General features: G+C 43.8%; 1 protein-coding gene across 1 annotated transcript in view; it reads right to left on the minus strand.

Annotated features, from left to right (window-relative positions):
- Positions 1–5,374: 5,374 nt before the first annotated feature.
- Positions 5,375–23,130, minus strand: part of LOC143768289 (gastrula zinc finger protein XlCGF66.1-like) — a 36,045-nt gene continuing 18,289 nt past the window's right edge. Inside the window, exons 2-6 of the mRNA XM_077256983.1 lie at positions 6,369–6,518; positions 6,060–6,239; positions 5,853–5,976; positions 5,672–5,769; positions 5,375–5,473 (exon numbers count right to left, since the gene is read on the minus strand). Of these exons, the coding sequence (XP_077113098.1) occupies positions 5,375–5,473; positions 5,672–5,769; positions 5,853–5,976; positions 6,060–6,239; positions 6,369–6,446 (579 nt within the window). The 5' untranslated portion in view covers positions 6,447–6,518. The remainder of the gene's footprint in view (positions 5,474–5,671; positions 5,770–5,852; positions 5,977–6,059; positions 6,240–6,368; positions 6,519–23,130) is intronic.

Genomic DNA, 23,130 nt, shown 5'->3' on the forward strand with positions numbered 1-23,130 from the left:
CTTGAACATCTACTTTGGGCATTTCCAATAGAGAACAGTCTCCCTCAAGGGGGAAACGATTCTTAAACTCCGATGGGATGTTTAACCCCTTTTCCGGTAGGCCCCACTCATGGAGGATAAGGCTTTCAATGTTTTCGTGTACGGGGAATCCCTTCACAGATTTAGGTTTCAAACCCCCAAACATGTCATCCTGTACAGAATGGCCCTCTTCCTCCTCTTCTACTCCCATGGTGCCCCTCATCATGGACACTAACTCCTCCATATCTTCGGAGGAGAAGAGATATTTTTTATTGTCCGATTTGGGAGCAGAAGTAGAGTTAGAACCCTCATTCTCCCAAATGTCCTCTGAACCCGGGGTATGTAACTCTCCTGAGTCAGTCAGAAACTACCGGGGCTATCTTCCTTTTCTTAGGAGGGGGAGGCTGCGGTGTTGGGGTTTGAGAAAAGGCCGCCATGGAGGACTGAACCTCTTGTCTGATGAGGGTTCTGATGCTGTCCATGAGCGAGGGCTGTTCACTACGCAGAACCTTGTCTGTGCATGGTTGACAGAGCTTCTTTTTATATGTGAAGGGAAGCTTGGACGCATATGCAGCACACTTGCGGCTGGGCACCTTATCCTTCTTAGGGGCATGGACCTTGTCTCCCTAAAACAAGAGAGAAAGTCGGACTAAGTCACTTATTTTTAAATGGACAGCAAGGGACATCATCCCACTACTTACAGCGGGGAGGGGGGGGTGAACGCTGGGCTCCACAGGAGCAGAGTGTAGGGGTTTGTCGCCATCCATATGGTCAGTAGCCCAGATTAGAGAGGGTCACTGACAGAAGGTCTTACCTGGGGGCTTCCCCAGCCAGGAATAGTTTACCGAGGCTCCCAGCGAGTATAGTAGTGCTCCTCCTCCTCGTTAGGGTCCGTGGGGGGGTCAGAGACACCCGTCCTAGCTGCCGCTGGATGTCCTAGGGGCAGGGACGCTTGCTGGCGCATGCGGGAGCTGCAGCGTATGGAGCCGAGGAAGACTGGAAGTTCGGGTGCGCGTCACTTCCAGTGCGCGCGCGCAACCACCAGCAGCAGCGTGGAGGAAAGGACGCCGGGAAGCTGCGAGAGGACCCCGGAGCACTGCACTGCCCTGCTTTGCCTTCCGAAAAAGGTGCGGGTAGGGTGGGTGAAGGTCCCAAGTCGCGTGGTGGACACAGAGATGGGAGCAGTCTAAAGGAGGAGGAGAGCGGAGCCCCCGACCTCGACTGCCCCGCTTCAAGGTAACAGCACTCCTGATCGCCGGCCATGGCAGCACTATCAGAGAACCTCTTCATGCCCCATAGGGGACAGGAAAAAACACTGGTGGTTGCAGGAAGGGGAGGGGTATTTAACCTCTTTATTTCCTGTCCCCTATTAGGGTGGGGAGACATCCTCCGATACTGCTGTCGTGGAAGGTGACTGGAGAAAAATGGTTTTGTAAATTTTGTTGTAAAAATGAGAAATTGCTGGTCAACTTTTAACCCTTATAACTTCCTAACCAAAAAAAATAATTTTTACAAAAATGTAAAGTAGACATGAGGGAAATATTTATTAAACTGTTTTGTGAGATGACTCTCTGATTTAAGGGCATAAAAATGAAAATTTTGGAATTTATGAAATTTTCAAAATTTTAGCTATATTTCCATTTTTTTAACAAATAAACGCAAGTTCTATCAGATAAATTTTACCACTATCATAAAGTACAATATGTCACAAGAAAACAATCTCAGAATCACCAGGATTTGTTGAAGAGTTTTAGAGTTATGACCTCATAAAGTGACACTGGTCAGAATTTAAAAAGTTGGCCTGGTCACGAAGGCAAAAACAGGCGATGGCGCGAAAGGGTTAATATTTTGTTGCACAACCTTTTGAGGCAATCACTGCAATCAAACGATTCCTGTAACTGTCAATGAGACTTCTGCACCTCTGGACAGGTATTTTGGTCACTCCTCAAGAGCAAACTGCTCCAGTTGTCTCGTGTTTGAAGGTTGCCTTTTCCAGACTGCATGTTTCAGCTCTTTCCAAAGATGTTCAATAGGATTTAGGTCAGGGCTCATAGAAGGCCACTTCAGAATAGTCCAATGTTTTCCTCTTAGCCATTCTTGGGTGCTTTTAGCTGTGTGATTTGGGTCATTATACTGTTGCAAGAACCAGGACCTGCGACTGAGACCAAGCTTTCTAACACTGGGCAGCACATTTCTCTCTAGAATCCCTTGATAGTCTTGAGATTTCATTGTACCCTGCACAGATTCTAGACACCACATGCCAGATACAGCAAAGCAGCCCCAGAACATAACAGAGCCTCCTCCATGTTTCACAGTAGGGACAGTGTTGAAATGCTTCATTTTTCCGTCTATGAACATACAGCTGATGTGCCTTGCCAAAAAGATCCATTTTTGTCTCATCTGTACATAGCATATTCTCCCACAAGTTTTGTGGCTTGTCATCATGTAGTTTAGTTTAAAGGGCGATGAGCAAGGCAATCCTTGGGATATGAAAAGCAGAGAAGATCGTGCCAAGCATGTTCATGGTTGAGATCTTTGGAGCTGCCAGGAGACCACCAACAGTGCTCCCAATACATTGTGTCTGCAAACCATTCCAGCTAGATCTTCATTCAAACAGCTAAATGGCGCTCCTTCCCTTCTGAACACTGCCGTGTGCCCAGAGAGTAGTGTACAATCGTAGGTAGGTCGTGAGGGCCCCTTGAAAAAGGAGTCCGAAACGCGCGTCGGGACAGACGTGCGGGTCCAGGTGACAGCAGGGAGCCCACATCCCAGTCTCTACCTCTGAATAGGTAATTATACCGGTCCTCTGACTGCTTATTACTTGTATGGTAACATCTTACACAGGTAGTGCCTTATTTATGGTAGCGGTATAGACTTTTTACTGAGTGGGGCGAGATAGGGTGTACTAATACATGGATGCATATCTGTCATAGATGTACTATATGATGTTATTATGGATTAAATTACACAGGTCAACAAAAAAAAAATTTTTTTCTGGTGTCCAAAATATTTTAATGAATTTGGGGTATTTTTGGGGTGCAGATTCTGAATATGCTATCAGTTTTGCCAGATTGGCTCAAGTTTTTGAGATTTTTGGTATCTTATTTATAGCACTTGTTGGTAAATGTGACGCATCATCTCATTAATTTCTTTGGATTAGTACTTGAACTGAGCAGTTCTCAATATAGTTTTGTGTTAATTAGTGTTCTAAAAGTTTGTTCATAGCTTGATTTTTGCACTAACTTTATGTTGTTTATGTTGTTGTCTGTTTTCCAGTGAAAAGCATGAACTCATCAAGAAGAAGTTGTCTTAACGATCCAGACTCATTCTGTTACATTTGTGGTGAATACACACTGCCAAAACATAGAAGAAACATAACAGACTTCGTAAAAAAAGTGTATTTTGCCTATTTTGGGGTTATGCTTGGGGACCAAGACAAGTTTTGGGCACCACACATAGTGTGCAAAGCATGTATCGAATTATTACGAAAATGGAGCAAAGGACAAAGAAAAAGCTTCAAATTTGGTGTTCCAATGGTGTGGAGAGAGCCAAAAAATCATCATGATGACTGTTATTTCTGTGCAGTGCAAGTGCAAGGATTCAATAAGCATAAGAAACGAAAATGGGAGTAACATGGAATCTGCAAGAAGGCCTGTCCTTCATTGTGAAGATGTGCCTGTACCTGTGTTTACCATAAATAACAGTCATCATGATGATTTTTTGGCTCTCTCCACACCATTGGAACACCAAATTTGAAGCTTTTTCTTTGTCCTTTGCTCCATTTTCGTAATAATTCGATACATGCTTTGCACACTATGTGTGGTGCCCAAAACTTGTCTTGGTCCCCAAGCATTACCCCAAAATAGGCAAAATACACTTTTTTTACTAAGTCTGTTATGTTTCTTCTATGTTTTGGCAGTGTGTATTCACCACAAATGTAACAGAATGAGTCTGGATCGTTAAGACAACTTCTTCTTGATGAGTTCATGCTTTTCACTGGAAAACAGACAACAACATAAAGTTAGTGCAAAAATCAAGCTATGAACAAACTTTTAGAACACTAATTAACACAAAACTATATTGAGAACTGCTCAGTTCAAGTACAAATCCAAAGAAATTAATGAGATGATGCGTCGCATTTACCAACAAGTGCTATAAATAAGATACCAAAAATCTCAAAAACTTGAGCCAATCTGGCAAAACTGATGACATATTCAGAATCAGCACCCCAAAAATACCCTAAATTTGATGAAATATCTTTGGCACCAAAAATGCTGTTGACCAGTGTTATTAATTACGTGAATGTTTCCTATTGTAACATCCGATGTGGGATGTACCCTGTTTTTCACCTGTTGCTGCACGTCAACATTGGTAATGGGAGAGGGATATTGTCCTATTCCCCTAAGCTGTCAATATGGTTTTTAAAAGTTTTGTAATACTTTAATAAAATTAAATTTTGATTATTATACATTGCCTTCTAATCATCTTTGTGTGGGGTGTTCTAAATCGTAGGTAGGGTATTGTGAGAAGCTGGAAAATAATTTGTAAGATCCATTTGTTTTCTATTATCCTTTGTGAATAATTTTAAAGTTATCACCACATAAAGTGACACACGTCAGATTGTAAAATGAAATGCTCAAACTGAACAGTCTCCATCAGTAATAAATGAGGAGCTAGTGGTGAAACCTCTCTGGGTAATTAGAGCACGGGGCTCGGTGACTTCACAATCTAAACTATCGGAAGCCCCAATATTTTCTGTCAGATAAGTTTCAAGAAGAAATATTACACATTTATAGAGAACTGTGTATAATAGTGCAGAGCGGAGATGTCTTATAGGGAACCTGTCAGCAGGATTGTGCTCAGTGACTACAGACACTGTCAGGTCGGTGCAGTTATACTGATTACACTGACACCTGGTGATGAAATTTTTCTTGTGGTTGTTGTTTAATTTGTAGTTTTCAGCTAATGAGATTCTCTTGTTTTGGGGCGGGGCTTTATGTGGTGTTCTGATTACATATGCATCTGTATTGGCTTGTGGCAGGTCGCTGGTCCCTCACTACATGGGCTGACAGCCCCTCTGCCTTTGAATCCTAGACCCCGTGGCATGACGCGTGGTCCTGATCGCTGCCATGGAGACCCGATGTCGTCATGATGACATCTGGGTCTCCAGACCCGAGAGACTCCCTCTCATGCGCAGTGATGATCAGGAAGCCTCTCAGGTCAGTGTATAGAAAGAGAATGTTGTGGTCTAGAGGTAAAATGGTGATCATGGTAATACGGCCGGACTACACCACCGATAAAGCAGCCACAGCCGGTGACTGAGAAGAATCTGTGACTTCTCTGCATTTAGTGGTTACTACTCACCTGGGTAGTCATATGAGGGAATCTCCTCTTTACACCACTCATCACCCCTCACATATGTCTCTGTAGTATTAATATGGGTCAGATCTTCACCCTGAAACAAATATTATAACAGTCACCGACAGATGGAGAAGTCCCATCTATGATCAGCTCTAATCCTGCCATCTCCACCGTTCTCATTACACAAGTATAAAACATATAATACTGGTGGATAAAACAAGACTGAGCACAAGACCTTCACCGGCGTCTACACATCATAGGGGAGATCTCCTGACACCTTCTCTCCATCTACCTGATGATCCTGAGGAGCATTGGGATCTTCTTGGTTACAGTCCTGTGGAAGAAGAGGACGGGGACATCTCTCTGGTGTTGTCCTCTTACTGGATAGATCTGGAGGAAACACATACAGGGAGTGAATTCATTCTTTACATACAGATAATTATAGGCCGTGTGTATTTAGTCCTGACTATTACCTGGAGATGTGAGGGGCTGGGGAACCTCCATTATGACGTTCTTGTACAGATCTCTGTGTCCTTCTAAATACTCCCACTCCTCCATGGAGAAATAGACAGCGACATCCTGACACCTTATAGGAACCTGACACATACAATGATACCGTCATCCCCCCGATCCCTTCATAGTGTTACTGTATAATGTCCCAGCATTCCCAGCAGTGTCACCTCTCCAGTCAGCAGCTCAATCATCTTGTAGGTGAGTTCTAGGATCTTCTGGTCATTGATGTCCTCATGGATCAGGGGGTGAGGTGGAGGCCCCGTGATTGGGCTCAGGGGTCTTTCCCATCCCTCAGACACAGGGTCCTGACAGCGATCACTAGAGGTCTTCTTCACCACTGTGTAATCCTGGTAATGGAGAGACACATTAATAAATCTCACTACAGACATTTCCAGAGTCCTCACCTCTCCAGTTCTGTCCATCTGTTATTCCCATAGATAAGAATGATGTAATGTGACGTCATCAGAATCTCTCACCTCTCCAGTAAGCCGAAAGAGGATCTCTAGGGTGAGGTGTAATATCCTCTCCGCCATCTTGTCTCTGTCCATATCCATCTGTGATGGGTAAATCAGGAAAATGTTCTTTTGTAGAAGATCTTCACTGAGAGGATCCGATATTGTGGAGACCTGAATGAGAAGATGAGCCGATGTAACATCATAAGAATCCTGTAATAATACAATTACTGGAGATAATAAGGAAACATATGAGGAGATTTATTATTTTACAGTATTTAGTTTCCTTCTTTACATCTACTAATAAATCCTATATATTTAGGCCACAGACAACAAGCAGTTTCCTCCTCGGAGTCGGCAGCTGAATACGTTCCTCATAGACTCATCTTCCATAACGCTAATTCTCGTCTCATTTACCGACCCTGGAATCGGCATTAGCAATACTGCAGGAGATATTCATTACACGTGACATGAGAAATAACTACTTCATGGTGAGGACGACATCTTCATCTTCTACTACGGCTCTAGAGACATATTTGGCCAGAGTCGGTCACTGACTCCATCACCACCGGCCGTCTATATGAAGGTTTCCCGTCTTCCCCGCACTGTAATCTTCTATCACGTTAGATCTCAGCCCTGATTCACACACAGAAGTTTGAGCACTGTCGTTCAGTGGTTAGCACAGCAGCCTTGCAGCGCTGGAGTCCTGGGTTCAAGCCCCAGCCTGGAGAACATCTGCAAAGAGTTTGTATGTTCTCTCCGTGTTTGCGTGGGTTTCCTCTGGGTTCTCCGGTTTCCTCCCACATTCCAAAGACATACTGATAGGGAATTTAGATTGTGAGCCCCATTGGGGACAGCGATGATAATGTGTGCAAAAACTGTAAAGCGCCAAGGAATATGTTAGCGCTATATAAAAATAAAGATTATTATTATTATTATATATAAAGCTGAGTGTATGTGTGTGTGTGTCAAGCCACGCCCTTTCCACATAGCAACCAATCACTAAACATCTATTATTTCACCAGAGCTATTTAAAAGAAGCTGAGCTGTGATTGGTTGCTATGAGCAACAGTTTCCCCACAACACCTCAGCAGACAGTGACCGGGTGGGAGAAATCTCGCATCCCCGGGAACATAAGCTCCAGCCATTGTCTGCCCCCCAGAAAGGAGCAGAGAGCACATGACAGAAATGAATCCCCCTCCTCTATTACTGCCGCGCTCTATTGTTACCGGCGTAGAAAATCGCATCATCAGCGGCCGCACACAGAGCCGCACTGCCAGGTTACATAACAGCACATCTCCAGGAACTCCCTGCTCAGCGCCACCCAGCTCGGGACTATGGGATGGAGGATGTGTGATGGGTATATGGGCACAGGACTATGGGATGGAGGATGGGTATATGGGCACGGGACTATGGGATGGAGGGTGTGTGATGGGTATATGGGCACGGGACTATGGGATGGAGGATGTGTGATGGGTATATGGGCACGGGACTATGGGATGGAGGATATGTTTGATGGGTATATGGGCACTGGACTATGGGATGGAGGACGTGTGATGGGTATATGGGCACGGGACTATGGGATGGAGGATATGTTTGATGGGTATATGGGCACTGGACTATGGGATGGAGGACGTGTGATGGGTATATGGGCACTGGACTTTGGGATGGAGGATGTGTGATGGGTATATGGACACAGGACTATGGGATGGAGGATGTGTGATGGGTATATGGACACAGGACTATGGGATGGAGGATGTGTGATGGGTATATGGACACAGGACTATGGGATGGAGGATGTGTGATGGGTATATGGTCACTGGACTATGGGATGGAGGATGTGTGATGGGTATATGGGCACTGGACTATGGGATGGAGGATGTGTGATGGGTATATGGGCATGGGACTATGGGATGGAGGATGTGTGATGGGCATATGGGCACTGGACTATGAGATGGAGGATGTTTGATGGGTATATGGGCACTGGACTATGGGATGGAGAATATGTTTGATGGGTATATGGGCACTGGGCTATGGGATGGAGGATGTGTGATGGGTATATGGGCACTGGACTATGGTTTGGAGGATGTGTATGATGGGTATATGGGCACTGGACTATGGGATGGAGGGTGTGTGATGGGTATATGGGCACTGGACTATGGGATGGAGGATGTGTGATGGGTATATGGGCACTGGGCTATGGGATGGAGGATGTGTGATGGGTATATGGGCACGGGACTATGGGATGGAGGATGTGTGATGGGTATATGGGCACTGGACTATGGGATGGAGGATGTGTGATGGGTATATGGGCACTGGACTATGGGATGGAGAATATGTTTGATGGGTATATGGGCACTGGGCTATGGGATGGAGGATGTGTGATGGGTATATGGGCACTGGACTATGGGATGGAGAATATGTTTGATGGGTATATGAGCACTGGGCTATGGAATGGAGGATATATATGATGGGTATATGGGCACTGGGCTATGGGATGTATGATGTGTGGTGATCTCCCCCTTCAACTACTGCAACTTCCTTATCTGTGGCATCCATGCTAAAACCCTTGCACCTCTCCAGTCCATCCCTAACTCTGCTGCCCGACTAATTCATCACTCTCCTCGCTACTCCTCTGCTTCTCCCCTCTGAAAATCTCTTCACTGGCTCCAATTCCCTCAGTGTGTCCAGTTCAAATTACTAATACTGACCTACAAAGCCATCTATAACCTGTCTCCTCCATACGTCTCTGAAATAATCTCCCGATATCTTCCCTCACGTTATCTTCGGTCCTCCCAAGACCTCCTTCTCTCCTCCACACTTATTCGCTCCTCACCCAACCGCCTCCAAGACTTCTCCAGAATATCCCCATCCTCCGGAATTCTGTGCCCCAACAAGTCCTACTATCAACCACAATCGGATCCTACAGACGGAACCTGAAAACCCACCTCTTCAGGAAAGCCTACAGCCTGCACTGACCCCGGTGCCTCCTCACCACTAGCGGAGATACCGCCTCACCAACACCGGAGCTGCTGCAACCCCCAACCTACTGTCTCCTTCCCCACCATCCTGTAGAATGTAAGCCTGCAAGGGCAGGGTCCTCGCCCATCTGTATCAGTCTGTCATTGTTAGTTTACTGTAAGTGATATCTGTAATTTGTATGTAACCCCTTCTCATGTACAGCACCATGGAATCAATGGTGCTATATAAATAAATTAAAAAAAAATAGTATATGGGCACTGGACTATGGGATGGAGGATAATCATTATAATTTGTTATAACTAGTTACATAGTTATTAAGGTTGAAGGAAGACTGTAAGTCCATCTAGTTCAACCCATAGCCTAACCTAACATGCCCTAACATGTTGATCCAGAGGAAGGCAAAAAAAACCATGTGGTAAGAGTAGGCTCCACCATGGGGAAAAAAATTCCTTCCCGACCCCACATACGGCAATCAGACTAGTTCCCTGGATCAACGCCTTATCAAGGAATCTAGTATATATACCCTGTAACATTATACTTTTCCAGAAAGGCATCCAGTCCCCTCTTAAATTTAAGTAATGAATCACTCATTACAACATCATACGGCAGAGAGTTCCATAGTCTCACTGCTCTTACAGTAAAGAATCCGCGTCTGGTATTATGCTTAAACCTTCTTTCCTCCAGACGTAGAGGATGCCCCCTTGTCCCTGTCTCAGGTCTATGATTAAAAAGATCATCAGAAAGGTCTTTGTACTGTCCCCTCATATATTTATACATTAACATAAGATCATCCCTTAGTCTTCGTTTTTCCAAACTAAATAGCCCCAAGTGTAATAACCTATCTTGGTATTGCAGACCCCCCAGTCCTCTAATAACCTTGGTCGCTCTTCTCTGCACCCGCTGCAGTTCAGCTATGTCTTTCTTATACACCGGAGACCAGAACTGTGCACAGTATTCTAAGTGTGGTCGAACTAGTGACTTGTATAGAGGTAAAATTATGTTCTCCTCATGAGCATCTATGCCTCTTTTAATGCATCCCATTATTTTATTTGCCTTTGTAGCAGCTGCCTGACACTGGCCACTGAATATGAATTTGTCGTCCACCCATACACCCAGGTCTTTTTCATTGACGGTTTTGCCCAAAGATTTAGAATTAAGCACATAGTTATACATCTTATTACTTCTACCCAAGTGCATGACCTTACATTTATCCCCATTAAAGCTCATTTGCCATTTATCAGCCCAAGCTTCTAGTTTACATAAATCATCCTGTAATATAAAATTGTCCTCCTCTGTATTGATTACCCTGCAGAGTTTAGTGTCATCTGCAAATATTGAAATTCTACTCTGAATGCCCCCTACAAGGTCATTAATAAATATGTTAAAAAGAAGAGGGCCCAATACTGACCCCTGTGGTACCCCACTGCTAACCGCGACCCAGTCCGAGTGTGCTCCATTAATAACCACCCTTTGTTTCCTATCCCTGAGCCAGCTCTCAACCCACTTACACATATTTTCCCCTATCCCCATTATTCTCATTTTATGTAACAACCTTTTGTGTGGCACCATATCAAAAGCTTTTGAAAAGTCCATATACACTACGTCCACTGGGTTCCCTTGGTCCAGTCCGGAACTTACCTCTTCATAGAAGCTGATCAAATTAGTCTGACATGAACGGTCCCTAGTAAACCCGTGCTGATACTGGGTCATGAGGTTATTCCTCTTCAGATACTCCAGCATAGCATCCCTTAGAATGCCCTCCAGGATTTTACCCACAGTAGAGGTTAAGCTTACTGGCCTATAATTTCCGAGTTCAGTTTTTGTCCCCTTTTTGAATATTGGCACCACATTTGCTATACGCCAGTCCTGTGGTACAGACCCTGTTATTATGGAGTCTTTAAAGATTAAAAATAATGGTCTATCAATGACTGTACTTAATTCCTGCAGTACTCGGGGGTGTATCCCATCCGGGCACGGAGATTTGTCAATTTTAGTTATTTTTAGACGCCGCTGTACTTCCTGCTGGGTTAAGCAGGTGACATTTAATGGGGAATTTTTATCACTAGTCATTTTGTCTGCCATGGGATTTTCTTTTGTAAATACTGATGAAAAAAAGTCATTTAGCAGATTGGCTTTTTCCTCATCCTCATCCACCATTTCACCCAGACTATTTTTAAGGGGGCCAACACTGTCATTTTTTAGTTTCTTACTATTTATGTAGTTAAAGAATATTTGGGGGTTATTTTTGCTCTCTCTAGCAATGAGTCTCTCTGTCTCAATCTTTGCTGTCTTGATTTGCTTTTTACAGAATTGATGTAATTTTCTGTATTTATTTAATGCCTCCTCACTACCTACCTCCTTTAATTCTCTAAATGCTTTCTTTTTGTCCCTTATTGCGCCCCTTACAGCTCTATTTAGCCATATTGGTTTCCTCCTATTTCTAGTATGTTTATTCCCATACGGTATATACTGTGCACAGGTCCTATCCAGGATGCTAATAAACGTCTCCCATTTTCTTTGTGTACTTTTATGTCTCAGGATATCGTCCCAGTTAATTGGACCAAGATCCTCTTTCATTCGTTGGAAATTTGCTCTCCTGAAATTTAGTGTCCTTGTCACCCCTCTACTACACATCTTATTAAAGGATACATGAAAACTTATTATTTTGTGATCACTATTCCCCAAGTGAGCCCCAACCCTTATATTTGATATGCGGTCTGGCCTGTTGGTTAATATTAGGTCTAGCAGTGCCCCCTTCTTGTTGGGTCCTGAACCAGTTGTGAAAGGTAATTGTCTCTCATAGTTGTCAAAAACCGATTACCTTTACTGGAACTGCAGGTTTCTGTTCCCCAATCTATTTCAGGGTAGTTGAAGTCCCCCATAATAATGACTTCTCCTTGAGTCACAGCTTCATCTATTTGCTTTACGAGGATATTCTCCATTGCTTCCATTATTTTTGGAGATTTATAACAAACTCCTATCAGTAATTTATTATTTTTTCCCCCTCCCCTTATCTCCACCCACAGGGACTCTACATTTTCATTAGATTCACCTATATTATCACGCAGGATGGGTTTTAGGCCATGTGCACACGTTCAGTATTTTTCGCGTTTTTTTCGCGTTTTTTCGCTATAAAAACGCGAAAAAAAACGCTTACATATGCCTCCCATTATTTTCAGTGTATTCCGCATTTTTTGTGCAAATGTCAAATGTAGCCTTTTTTTCCGCGAAAAAATCGCATAGCGGAAAAAAAAGCAACATGTTCATTAAAATGCGGAATTGCAGGGGATTCCGCACACCTAGGGGTCCATTGATCTGCTTACTTCCCGCACGGGGCTGTGCCCACGATGCGGGAAGTAAGCAGATTATGTGCGGTTGGTACCCAGGGTGGAGGAGAGGAGACTCTCCTCCACGCACTGGGCACCATATAATTGGTAAAAAAATAAGAATTAAAATAAAAAATAGTCCTATACTCACCCTCTGATGGCCCCCGAAGTGTTCCCGCCTCTGTGCTGCACGCTGTCTTCGGTTCCTGTAGCAGCAGCTGGTGTGCGGTGAAGGACCTTGCCGAATGACGTCACTGTCCTGTGATTGGTCGAGACCGCTCACGTGACCGTGACGTCATGGAAGGCCCTGCGCGCACACATCAGCTATAGGAATGGACGCCGGTGAGGAGATCTGCTGTCTGCGGGTGAGTATAAGCATTTTTTTTATTTTTTTTATTATTTTTAAACGTTCTATCTTTTACTATAGATGCTGCAAAAGCAGCATCTATAGTAACAAGTTGGTCACACTTGTCAAACGCTATGTTTGACAAGTGTGACCAACTTGTCAGTCAGTTTTCCAAGCGATGCTACAGATCGCTTGGAAAACTTTAGCATTCTGCAAGCTAATTACGCTTGCAGAATGCTAAAAAAAACGCAAAACAAACGGGAAAAAAACGCAAAAAAAAAAATGCGGATTTCTTGCAGAAAATTTCCGGTTTTCTTCAGGAAATTTCTGCAAGAAATCCGCAACGTGTGCACATACCCTTAAGGTCGATTTTACATACAGACACACCCCACCCCCTCGCTTATCTGTACGGTCATTTCTGAAAAGGCTATAGCCCTGCAAGTTAACAGCCCAATCATGGCTCTCATCCAGCCATGTTTCAGATATCCCCACCATGTCATAATTATGTTCCAACAACATTAGTTCTAATTCGTCCATTTTGTTGGCGAGGCTTCTGGCATTAGTATACATGCACTTGATGTTCCTCTCTGTACCTCTATTCTTTCTTAAATTACTAAGTGTTCTAACCCCACCCCCCATGCCACCGCCACCCCCAACTTCCTTATTTGTGCCCAGGTCTCTATCTGCACTATCTTCCCCTCCTATAAAATGAATACCCTCCCCCCCCAATCCCTAGTTTAAACACTCCTCCAACCTTCTAGCCATTCTCTCCCCCAGCACAGCTGCACCTTCCCAATTGAGGTGCAGCCCGTCCCTAGCGTAGAGCCTGTAGCCAACTGAGAAGTCGGCCCAGTTCTGCAGGAACCCAAACCCCTCCTTCCTACACCAATTCTTGAGCCACTTATTAACCTCCCTAATCTCCCGTTACCTCTCTGGCGTGGCACGTGGTACAGGCAGTATTTCGGAAAATACCACGTTGGAGGTCCTTGCTTTCAGCTTGCAGCCTAATTCCCTGAAATCATCTTTAAGGACCTTCCACCTACCTCTAACTTTGTAATTTGTGCCAATGTGCACAATGACCGCTGGGTCCTCACCAGCCCCTCCCAGTAATCTGTCCACCCGATCAGTGATGTGTCGGACTCGAGCGCCAGGTAGGCAGCACACCGTCCGACGATCCCTGTCTTTGTGACAGATTTCCCTATCTGTTCCCCTAATAATTGAGTCCCCCACTCCCAGCACCTGTCTGGCCTGCCCTGCTCTCCTATTTCCCTCCTTACTGGAGCAGTCACTCCTCCGGCTTTCAGAGGACATGCCTGGCTGCAGCAGTGCTACCCCTGTACTGGCATCCCCCTCATCTGCCAACTTAGCAAACTTATTGGGGTGAGCCAGATCAGGACTAGCCTCCCTGGCACTCTTCCCTCTACCCCGCTTTCTGAATGTCACCCAGCTACCTACTTCACTGTCCTGCAGCTCCATCCTACCATCCCCCTCCTCATCTGTCCCATTGAGCGTCTGCTCTGTGAGCAGAAGACTCCTCTCCATATAGCCTATGGATCTCAGTGTTGCCAGCTGCACATTTAGATCCAGAATCTGGGATTCCAAATGCACAACGTGCTCACATCTCGCACAGCAGTATGCACCCTCGACCGGCTGGTCAAGGACTGCATACATGTGGCAAGATGTACACTGGATGGCATTAACAATTGTGGAGCACATTTGCTAATGGGGATTGCACTAGACAGAAACGTTAAATTAAAAAAAAAAAAAGTATTAATTAAAAACAGACATCAATTCCTCCCTTGGAAACTCCCTGATTCCAAAGTCACTGAATCACAAGTCACACACTTACCGCAGTCCACACTTACGCTCAGGTCACACTCAGCTCGCTCACACTCGCTATGCTGAAGATTTATAGATTTTTTTTTTTCTCTTTCCCTTCAACAGCAATCCACCTTGCTGTTCAAATGCACTTCCAAAACCACAGTTAGTTACTATGCCCGGGCAATGCGGGCTCTTCAGCTAGTATACTGTATATTATATATATATGTATATATATATATATATATTTGGCAGAGTCATATCTCCCGACTATGCAGAGTGCATGCTGTCGTTGTAGGCCGAGACCAGATGTTATGAAGATGAATGAGGGAGACCAAAGTAAAAAAATAGACTATCCTTTACTTAACAAGAACTTGCTGAGAAGTATATACATCAGATAGCAGACACAACACTTTATGAACGCTTCTTCTGCATTGTGCAGAGTCAGGAACTTTCCGGTTACATGTGGCGGTATATAACTTTTGTTATAAGCCACAATAGTGCAGCAAACCTGAGCTAATGACCTCTTCCTGCTCTTTGTCTCCACTATGCTTCCTGCCTGGAATCCAAATTCTTACTGCCATTATATCTTTGCTTACCTTCAGGACGTACTATCTGATGTCTCCCTCCTGGCACACAACACCATAACAATTCAGGAGGACTGAAATCATATAGACCAAAGGTCTGTACTTCTCACTTTCTATCTGACTCATCACAAGGAAATTGCTCTCCTGTGTGCCCATGTAGGTCAGTATGAGGTCTCCACACAGTATGACGGCCCCACAGCGCCTCACACAGTATTATGGCTAGAGATGAGAGAATATTTCAATGTTTAGTTCAGTTCACGATCGCCGAATTTGCAATTTTCACCGACTTAATCGTTGACTAAATCACCAAATATAGCCGAACATGCACAGCACAAAAGCCGGTGTTTCCCAAGCTGTGTGACAGTGTGGTAATCACCGGCGTAGCTCTTCTGATTGGGGGTAAAATCATCCCCGTCGGTCAGAGAGCCGCGGTTCCCACAATGTCAGAAGACAGTGACCGCTCATTTGTGATTGGAGGTATAAAGTTTACTACTGGTCACTGGTGTCAGCTGATGGGACTACAGCTCTCATCATCTGACACCTACAGCCACTAATAACAGTGAGAGCCGCAGCATCTGATGGGTGTATTCATCATACGCTACTGCGCTGTAAATAAATAATAAACAAAGAAACTGCGTGGGTTCCCCTGTATTTTTGATAACCAACCAGGCAAAACTCACAGCTGGGGGCTGCAGCAAGGTTGGTTATCAAGAATAGAGGGGTCCCCTCAAAAGCCGGAAATTCATGTGCCGCGTTCAGTAAAATCACAGCGTGACAGGTTACAAAAGGATAGATAGAACAGTGACACACATACATACAGGTCCTTCTAAAAAAATTAGCATATAGTGTTAAATTTCATTATTTACCATAATGTAATGATTACAATTAAACTTTCATATATTATAGATTCATTATCCACCAACTGAAATTTGTCAGGTCTTTTATTGTTTTAATACTGATGATTTTGGCATACAACTCCTGATAACCCAAAAAACCTGTCTCAATAAATTAGCATATCAAGAAAAGGTTCTCTAAACGACCTATTACCCTAATCTTCTGAATCAACTAATTAACTCTAAACACATGCAAAAGATACCTGAGGCTTTTAAAAACTCCCTGCCTGGTTCATTACTCAAAACCCCCATCATGGGTAAGACTAGCGACCTGACAGATGTCAAGAAGGCCATCATTGACACCCTCAAGCAAGAGGGTAAGACCCAGAAAGAAATTTCTCAACAAATAGGCTGTTCCCAGAGTGCTGTATCAAGGCACCTCAATGGTAAGTCTGTTGGAAGGAAACAATGTGGCAGAAAACGCTGTACAACGAGAAGAGGTGACCGGACCCTGAGGAAGATTGTGGAGAAGGACCGATTCCAGACCTTGGGGAACCTGAGGAAGCAGTGGACTGAGTCTGGTGTGGAAACATCCAGAGCCACCGTGCACAGGCGTGTGCAGGAAATGGGCTACAGGTGCCGCATTCCCCAGGTAAACAGCGGCAGAAGCGCCTGACCTGGGCTACAGAGAAGCAGCACTGGACTGTTGCTAAGTGGTCCCAAGTACTTTTTTCTGATGAAAGCAAATTTTGCATGTCATTCGGAAATCAAGGTGCCAGAGTCTGGAGGAAGACTGGGGAGAAGGAAATGCCAAAATGCCTGAAGTCCAGTGTCAAGTACCCACAGTCAGTGATGGTGTGGGGTGCCATGTCAGCTGCTGGTGTTGGTCCACTGTGTTTCATCAAGGGCAGGGTCAATGCAGCTAGCTATCAGGAGATTTTGGAGCACTTCATGCTTCCTGGCACCTGCTCACAGTGCCAAAACCACTGGTAAATGGTTTACTGACCATGGTATTACTGTGCTCAATTGGCCTGCCAACTCTCCTGACCTGAACCCCATAGAGAATCTGTGGGATATTGTGAAGAGAAAGTTGAGAGACGCAAGACCCAACACTCTGGATGAGCTTAAGGCTGCTATTGAAGCATCCTGGGCCTCCATAACATCTCAGCAGTGTCACAGGCTGATTGCCTCCATGCCACGCTGCATTGAAGCAGTCATTTCTGCCAAAGGATTCCCGACCAAGTATTGAGTACATAACTGAACATTATTATTTGATGTTTTTTTTGTTTGTTATTAAAAAACACTTTTATTTGATTGGACGGTTGAAATATGCTAATTTATTGAGACAGGTTTTTTGGGTTATCAGGAGTTGTAGGCCAAAATCATCAGTATTAAAACAATAAAAGACCTGACAAATTTCAGTTGGTGGATAATGAATCTATAATATATGAAAGTTTAATTGTAATCATTACATTATGGTAAATAATGAAATTTAACACTATATGCTAATTTTTTGAGAAGGACCTGTATATATGAAGAAAAAAGGAACAGCACAACACTAGTACTTATCTTCGGGTGCAGAGCCCCAGGCAACCAGTCCAATGATTACTCCAGTTTCACAGAGATTCAAAAAAGAGGCAGCACTCCATAGTAAAGGTGAAAAATGTGGTAGGTTTAATCGACCCACATAGCCGGGCGACGTTTCAGCTCTATCTGAGCCTTTTTCAAGCAGTGAACAATATGTTCATTCAAAGTTCAGATGAATCAACATAGGTATACGATAAGAAAGAAAAGAAAGGATCTCCCGGTACCCAAACATTTTTTGGAATGCAATCATCAGGAGAAAGATTTGAAGTGCAGAATAATAGACGTGGTCCCAGTTCAGATAAAGGGGGGCAATAGGGAACACATTTTAAAAAAGAAAGCTTAAATGGATCTATGAGCTCAAACCGTTGAAGCCGAAAGGTTTAAATGTAGATTTCAATATACAGACGGCGTTATAGGGGGATATGGTGGAACTATTCTCTGTATTGTGTATTTGATACCCAGATGTTTTTAAACTCTTTGATGTGATAAGTCTGTTTGTAATTTAATTCCACTCTCTTTGTCCCACAGAATGTAATTTGGAAAAATCTCACCTACGGGGGAGGAGGCACGTGGAGGACTGAAATTATTCATTTTTCATTTAAATTATTTTTCATATAACTTTTTCCCTATGCACTTTGCTTTTGGGCTATTTGCTGCATATTAGTGGATCTGTCGCTTTATCACAATAAAAAATATGAAAATATCTGAGGCAATGACTGTTCTTTGAGTATGTGACCAAAGTATTGGGATAATGCCATAGGAATTATAAATGATGTGGCTGTAATCCCTTGGTCTGGAGGAGTAATTGAGGGACAATATGACACTCTTAGGTAGTCATACTTGAATACAAGGATATACCCGGTTTCATTTGTGTAAAAAAACACACTGAAGGTATCTTTATAGTAGCCAGGTCTGTAACTCTTTGGTCCGGAGGGACAATGGAGGGACAGAATGGCCCTATTGACTCACGGAAACTATATAAGAGATGTGGTTATCCGTAGAGTCTGGATACATTTTGAGCAACAGAAATCGATATCAATACAAACGTATCATATAGATGTCATGGCTGCAACTCTTTGGTCCGGAGGGACAACTGAGGGGCAGAATGACTCTATTGGCTCACGGGGGTTGTATTGAAGATATGGCCATCCGTGAAGTCAAGATACGTATCCACACATAATAGTGAGATAAATAATATACAAAAAAGTAATATAAAAGAGTATAGTCCTTTTGTTGTGGTTCAGCGATGGATCTACCATGTACGGATAACTAATAAACAAATATGATATTATTATATTTTTTTGTGGCCAGACAGTGCATTGCATCAGGATAAGTGTCAATTCTTTCTTTTCAATATAGTCCTATTTAGGATATAAAATGCTTAATAACACTTGCGCTGGTGCTTTGAAACATATAATATAGTCCTGGGCTACAGCGCAGGTGGTGTATAGAATCTAGCGAGCTTCTAACAATATGGCGCTATTTAGCGCTACTGCGCATGCGCCAGCAAGAAATTGCCACACAGTTACATAGAATCTAGCGAGCTTCTACCAATATGGCGCTATTTAGCGCTACTGCGCATGCGCCAGTAAGAAATTGCCACACAGTTACATAGAATCTAGCGAGCTTCTAACAATATGGCGTTATTTAGCGCTACTGCGCATGCGCCAGTAAGAAACTGCCACACAGTTACATAGAATCTAGAGAGCCTCTACCAATATGGCGTTATTTAGCGCTACTGCGCATGCGCCAGTAAGAAACTGCCACACAGTTACATAGAATCTAGAGAGCTTCTAACAATATGGCGTTATTTAGCGCTACTGCGCATGCGCCAGTAAGAAATTGCCACACAGTTACATAGAATCTAGAGAGCCTCTACCAATATGGCGTTATTTAGCGCTACTGCGCATGCGCCAGTAAGAAATTGCCACACAGTTACATAGAATCTAGAGAGCTTCTAACAATATGGCACTATTTAGCGCTACTGCGCATGCGCCAGCAAGAAATTGCCACACAGTTACATAGAATCTAGAGAGCCTCTACTAATATGGCGTTATTTAGCGCTACTGCGCATGCGCCAGTAAGAAACTGCCACACAGAGAGCTCCATTGGTCTGTGAGATGCTCCAATGGAATGATGCGCTCTGGGCATGCGCAGTAAGCTGCAGTAAACGCCGTTTTTTGTATACAGCGTCCTCCATGAGCCTACAATGTGCTGTGGGTGAGTGTACATTACAATCAGCGTTCTATATATATAATGACTATTAATAAGAGATCAATTAGTTATAAAGTTGCTGGCAACTTATTAAGTACATTCTGAGAGACAGAGGGAATGTGGAAGTTGGAGTTTTATTGCACAAGGCACTAAGCACTTTATGCACAAGCATTGGATATAAGCACAACATGATTAATATGAATATTTGACTGGAAAATTAGTGGATATAAAATATGATTGCAATCATTGTAAACACTTGTTGGAACACATAAATAGGTAGCAGGTATGGTTACTCACTGCTGGATAAAGGCTCAGATAGAGCTGAAACGTCGCCCGGCTATGCGGGTCGATTAAACCTACCACATTTTTCACCTTTACTATGGAGTGCTGCCTCTTTCTTGAATCTATATATATATATATATATATATATATATATATATATATATATACATATATATATATATACACTCACCGGCCACTTTATTAGGTACACCATGCTAGTAACGGGTTGGACCCCCTTTTGCCTTCAGAACTGCCTCAATTCTTCGTGGCATAGATTCAACAAGGTGCTGGAAGCATTCCTCAGAGATTTTGGTCCATATTGACATGATGGCATCACACAGTTGCCGCAGATTTGTCGGCTGCACATCCCAAAGATGCTCCATACAAGGCAGGATGGATCCATGCTTTCATGTTGTTTACGCCAAATTCTGACCCTACCATCCGAATGTCGCAGCAGAAATCGAGACTCATCAGACCAAGCAATGTTTTTCCAATCTTCTACTGTCCAATTTCGATGAGCTTGTACAAATTGTAGCCTCAGTTTCCTGTTCTTAGCTGAAAGGAGTGGTACCCGGTGTGGTCTTCTGCTGCTGTAGCCCATCTGCCTCAAAGTTCGATGCACTGTGCGTTCAGAGATGCTCTTAGGCCTACCTTGGTTGTAACGGGTGGCGATTTGAGTCACTGTTGCCTTTCTATCAGCTCGAACCAGTCTGCCCATTCTCCTCTGACCTCTGGCATCAACAAGGCATTTCCGCCCATAGAACTGCCGCTCACTGGATTTTTTTTCTTTTTCGGACCATTCTCTGTAAACCCTAGAGATGGTTGTGCGTGAAAATCCCAGTAGATCAGCAGTTTCTGAAATACTCAGACCAGCCCATCTGGCACCAACAACCATGCCACGTTCAAAGGCACTCAAATCACCTTTCTTCCCCATACTGATGCTCGGTTTGAACTGCAGGAGATTGTCTTGACCATGTCTACATGCCTAAATGCACTGAGTTGCCGCCATGTGATTGGCTGATTAGAAATTAAGTGTTAACAAGAAGTTGGACAGGTGTACCTAATAAAGTGGCCGGTGAGTGTATATATATATATTCATGAATGAATGAATTCATCATCTTTCCCCCATCTCACGTGACCCCCCCAACGAACCTATCCATTACAGTAAATGGCTGCCCACACTCCCCAGTCCCACAAGCTCGCTGCCTCGGGGTTATCCTTGACGCTGATCTCTCCTTCAAACCACATATCCAAGCCCTTTCCACTTCCTGCCAACTTCAACTCAAAAATATTGCACGAATCCGTTCATTCCTCAACCAAGAATCTGCAAAAACCCTAGTCCATGCCCTCATCATCTCTCGCCTTGACTACTGCAACCTCCTGCTCTGTGGCCTCCCCTCGAACACTCTCGCACCCCTCCAATCTATTCTAAACTCTGCTGCCCGACTAATCCACCTGTCCCCCCGCTATTCTCCGGCCTCTCCCCTCTGTCAATCCCTTCACTGGCTCCCCATTGCCCAGAGACTCCAGTACAAAACCCTAACCATGACGTACAAAGCCATCCACAACCTGTCTCCTCCTTACATCTGTGACCTCGTCTCCCGGTACTTACCTACACGCAACCTCCGATCCTCACAAGATCTCCTTCTCTACTCCCCTCTTATCTCCTCTTCCCACAATCGTATACAAGATTTCTCTTGCGTATCACCCCTACTCTGGAACCCTCTACCACAACACATCAGACTCTCGCCTACCATCGAAACCTTCAAAAAGAGCCTGAAGACCTACCTCTTCCGACAAGCCTACAACCTGCAGTAACCACTGATCAACCAACCGCTGCATGACCAGCTCTATCCTCGCCTACTGTATTCTCACCCATCCCTTGTAGATTGTGAGCCTTCGCGGGCAGGGTCCTCTCTCCTCCTGTACCAGTTATGACTTGTATTGTTTAAGATTATTGTACTTGTTTTTATTATGTATACCCCTCCTCACTTGTAAAGCGCCATGGAATAAATGGCGCTATAACAATAAATAATAATAATAAATAATAATAATAATATATATATATATATACACTAGATAGTGGCCCGATTCTAATGCATCGGGTATTCTAGAATATGTATGTATGTATATAGCAGCCACATAGTATATAGCACAGCCCACGTAACACAGACAGCCACGTAGTATATAGCACAGCCACGTAGTATATAGCACAGCCAAGCAGTATATAGCACAGCCACGTAGTATATAGCAGCCACGTAGTATATAGCACATCCACGTAGTATATAACATAGCCACGTAGTATATAACACAGCCACGTAGTATATAACACAGCCCACGTAATACATAGCAGCCACATAGTATATAACACAGCCATGTAGTATATAGGAGCCATGTAGTATATAGCACAGCCACGTAGTATATAACACAGCCACGTAGTATATAAAACAGCCCACGTAATATATAGCAGCCACATAGTATATAACACAGCCATGTAGTATATAAGAGCCACTTAGTATATAGCACAGCCACGCAGTATATAACACAGCCCACGTAGCACAGACAGCCACGTTGTATATAGCACAGCAACATAGTATATAGCATAGCCACTTAGTATATAGCAGCCACTTAGTATATAGCAGCCACTTAGTATATAGCAGCCACTTAGTATATAACACTACCCACATAGTATATACCAATATATGTACCAATGCTCCGGTCCCAAGAATGCATTGCGGTCTCGCGAGATGATGACGTACCGGTCTCACGAGAGCGCTACGTCATCATCTCGCAAGACCGCAATGCATGGCC

This window comes from Ranitomeya variabilis, chromosome 4 (genome assembly GCF_051348905.1).
Source record: "Ranitomeya variabilis isolate aRanVar5 chromosome 4, aRanVar5.hap1, whole genome shotgun sequence".
In the NCBI taxonomy this organism is placed as follows: Eukaryota; Metazoa; Chordata; class Amphibia; order Anura; family Dendrobatidae; genus Ranitomeya; species Ranitomeya variabilis.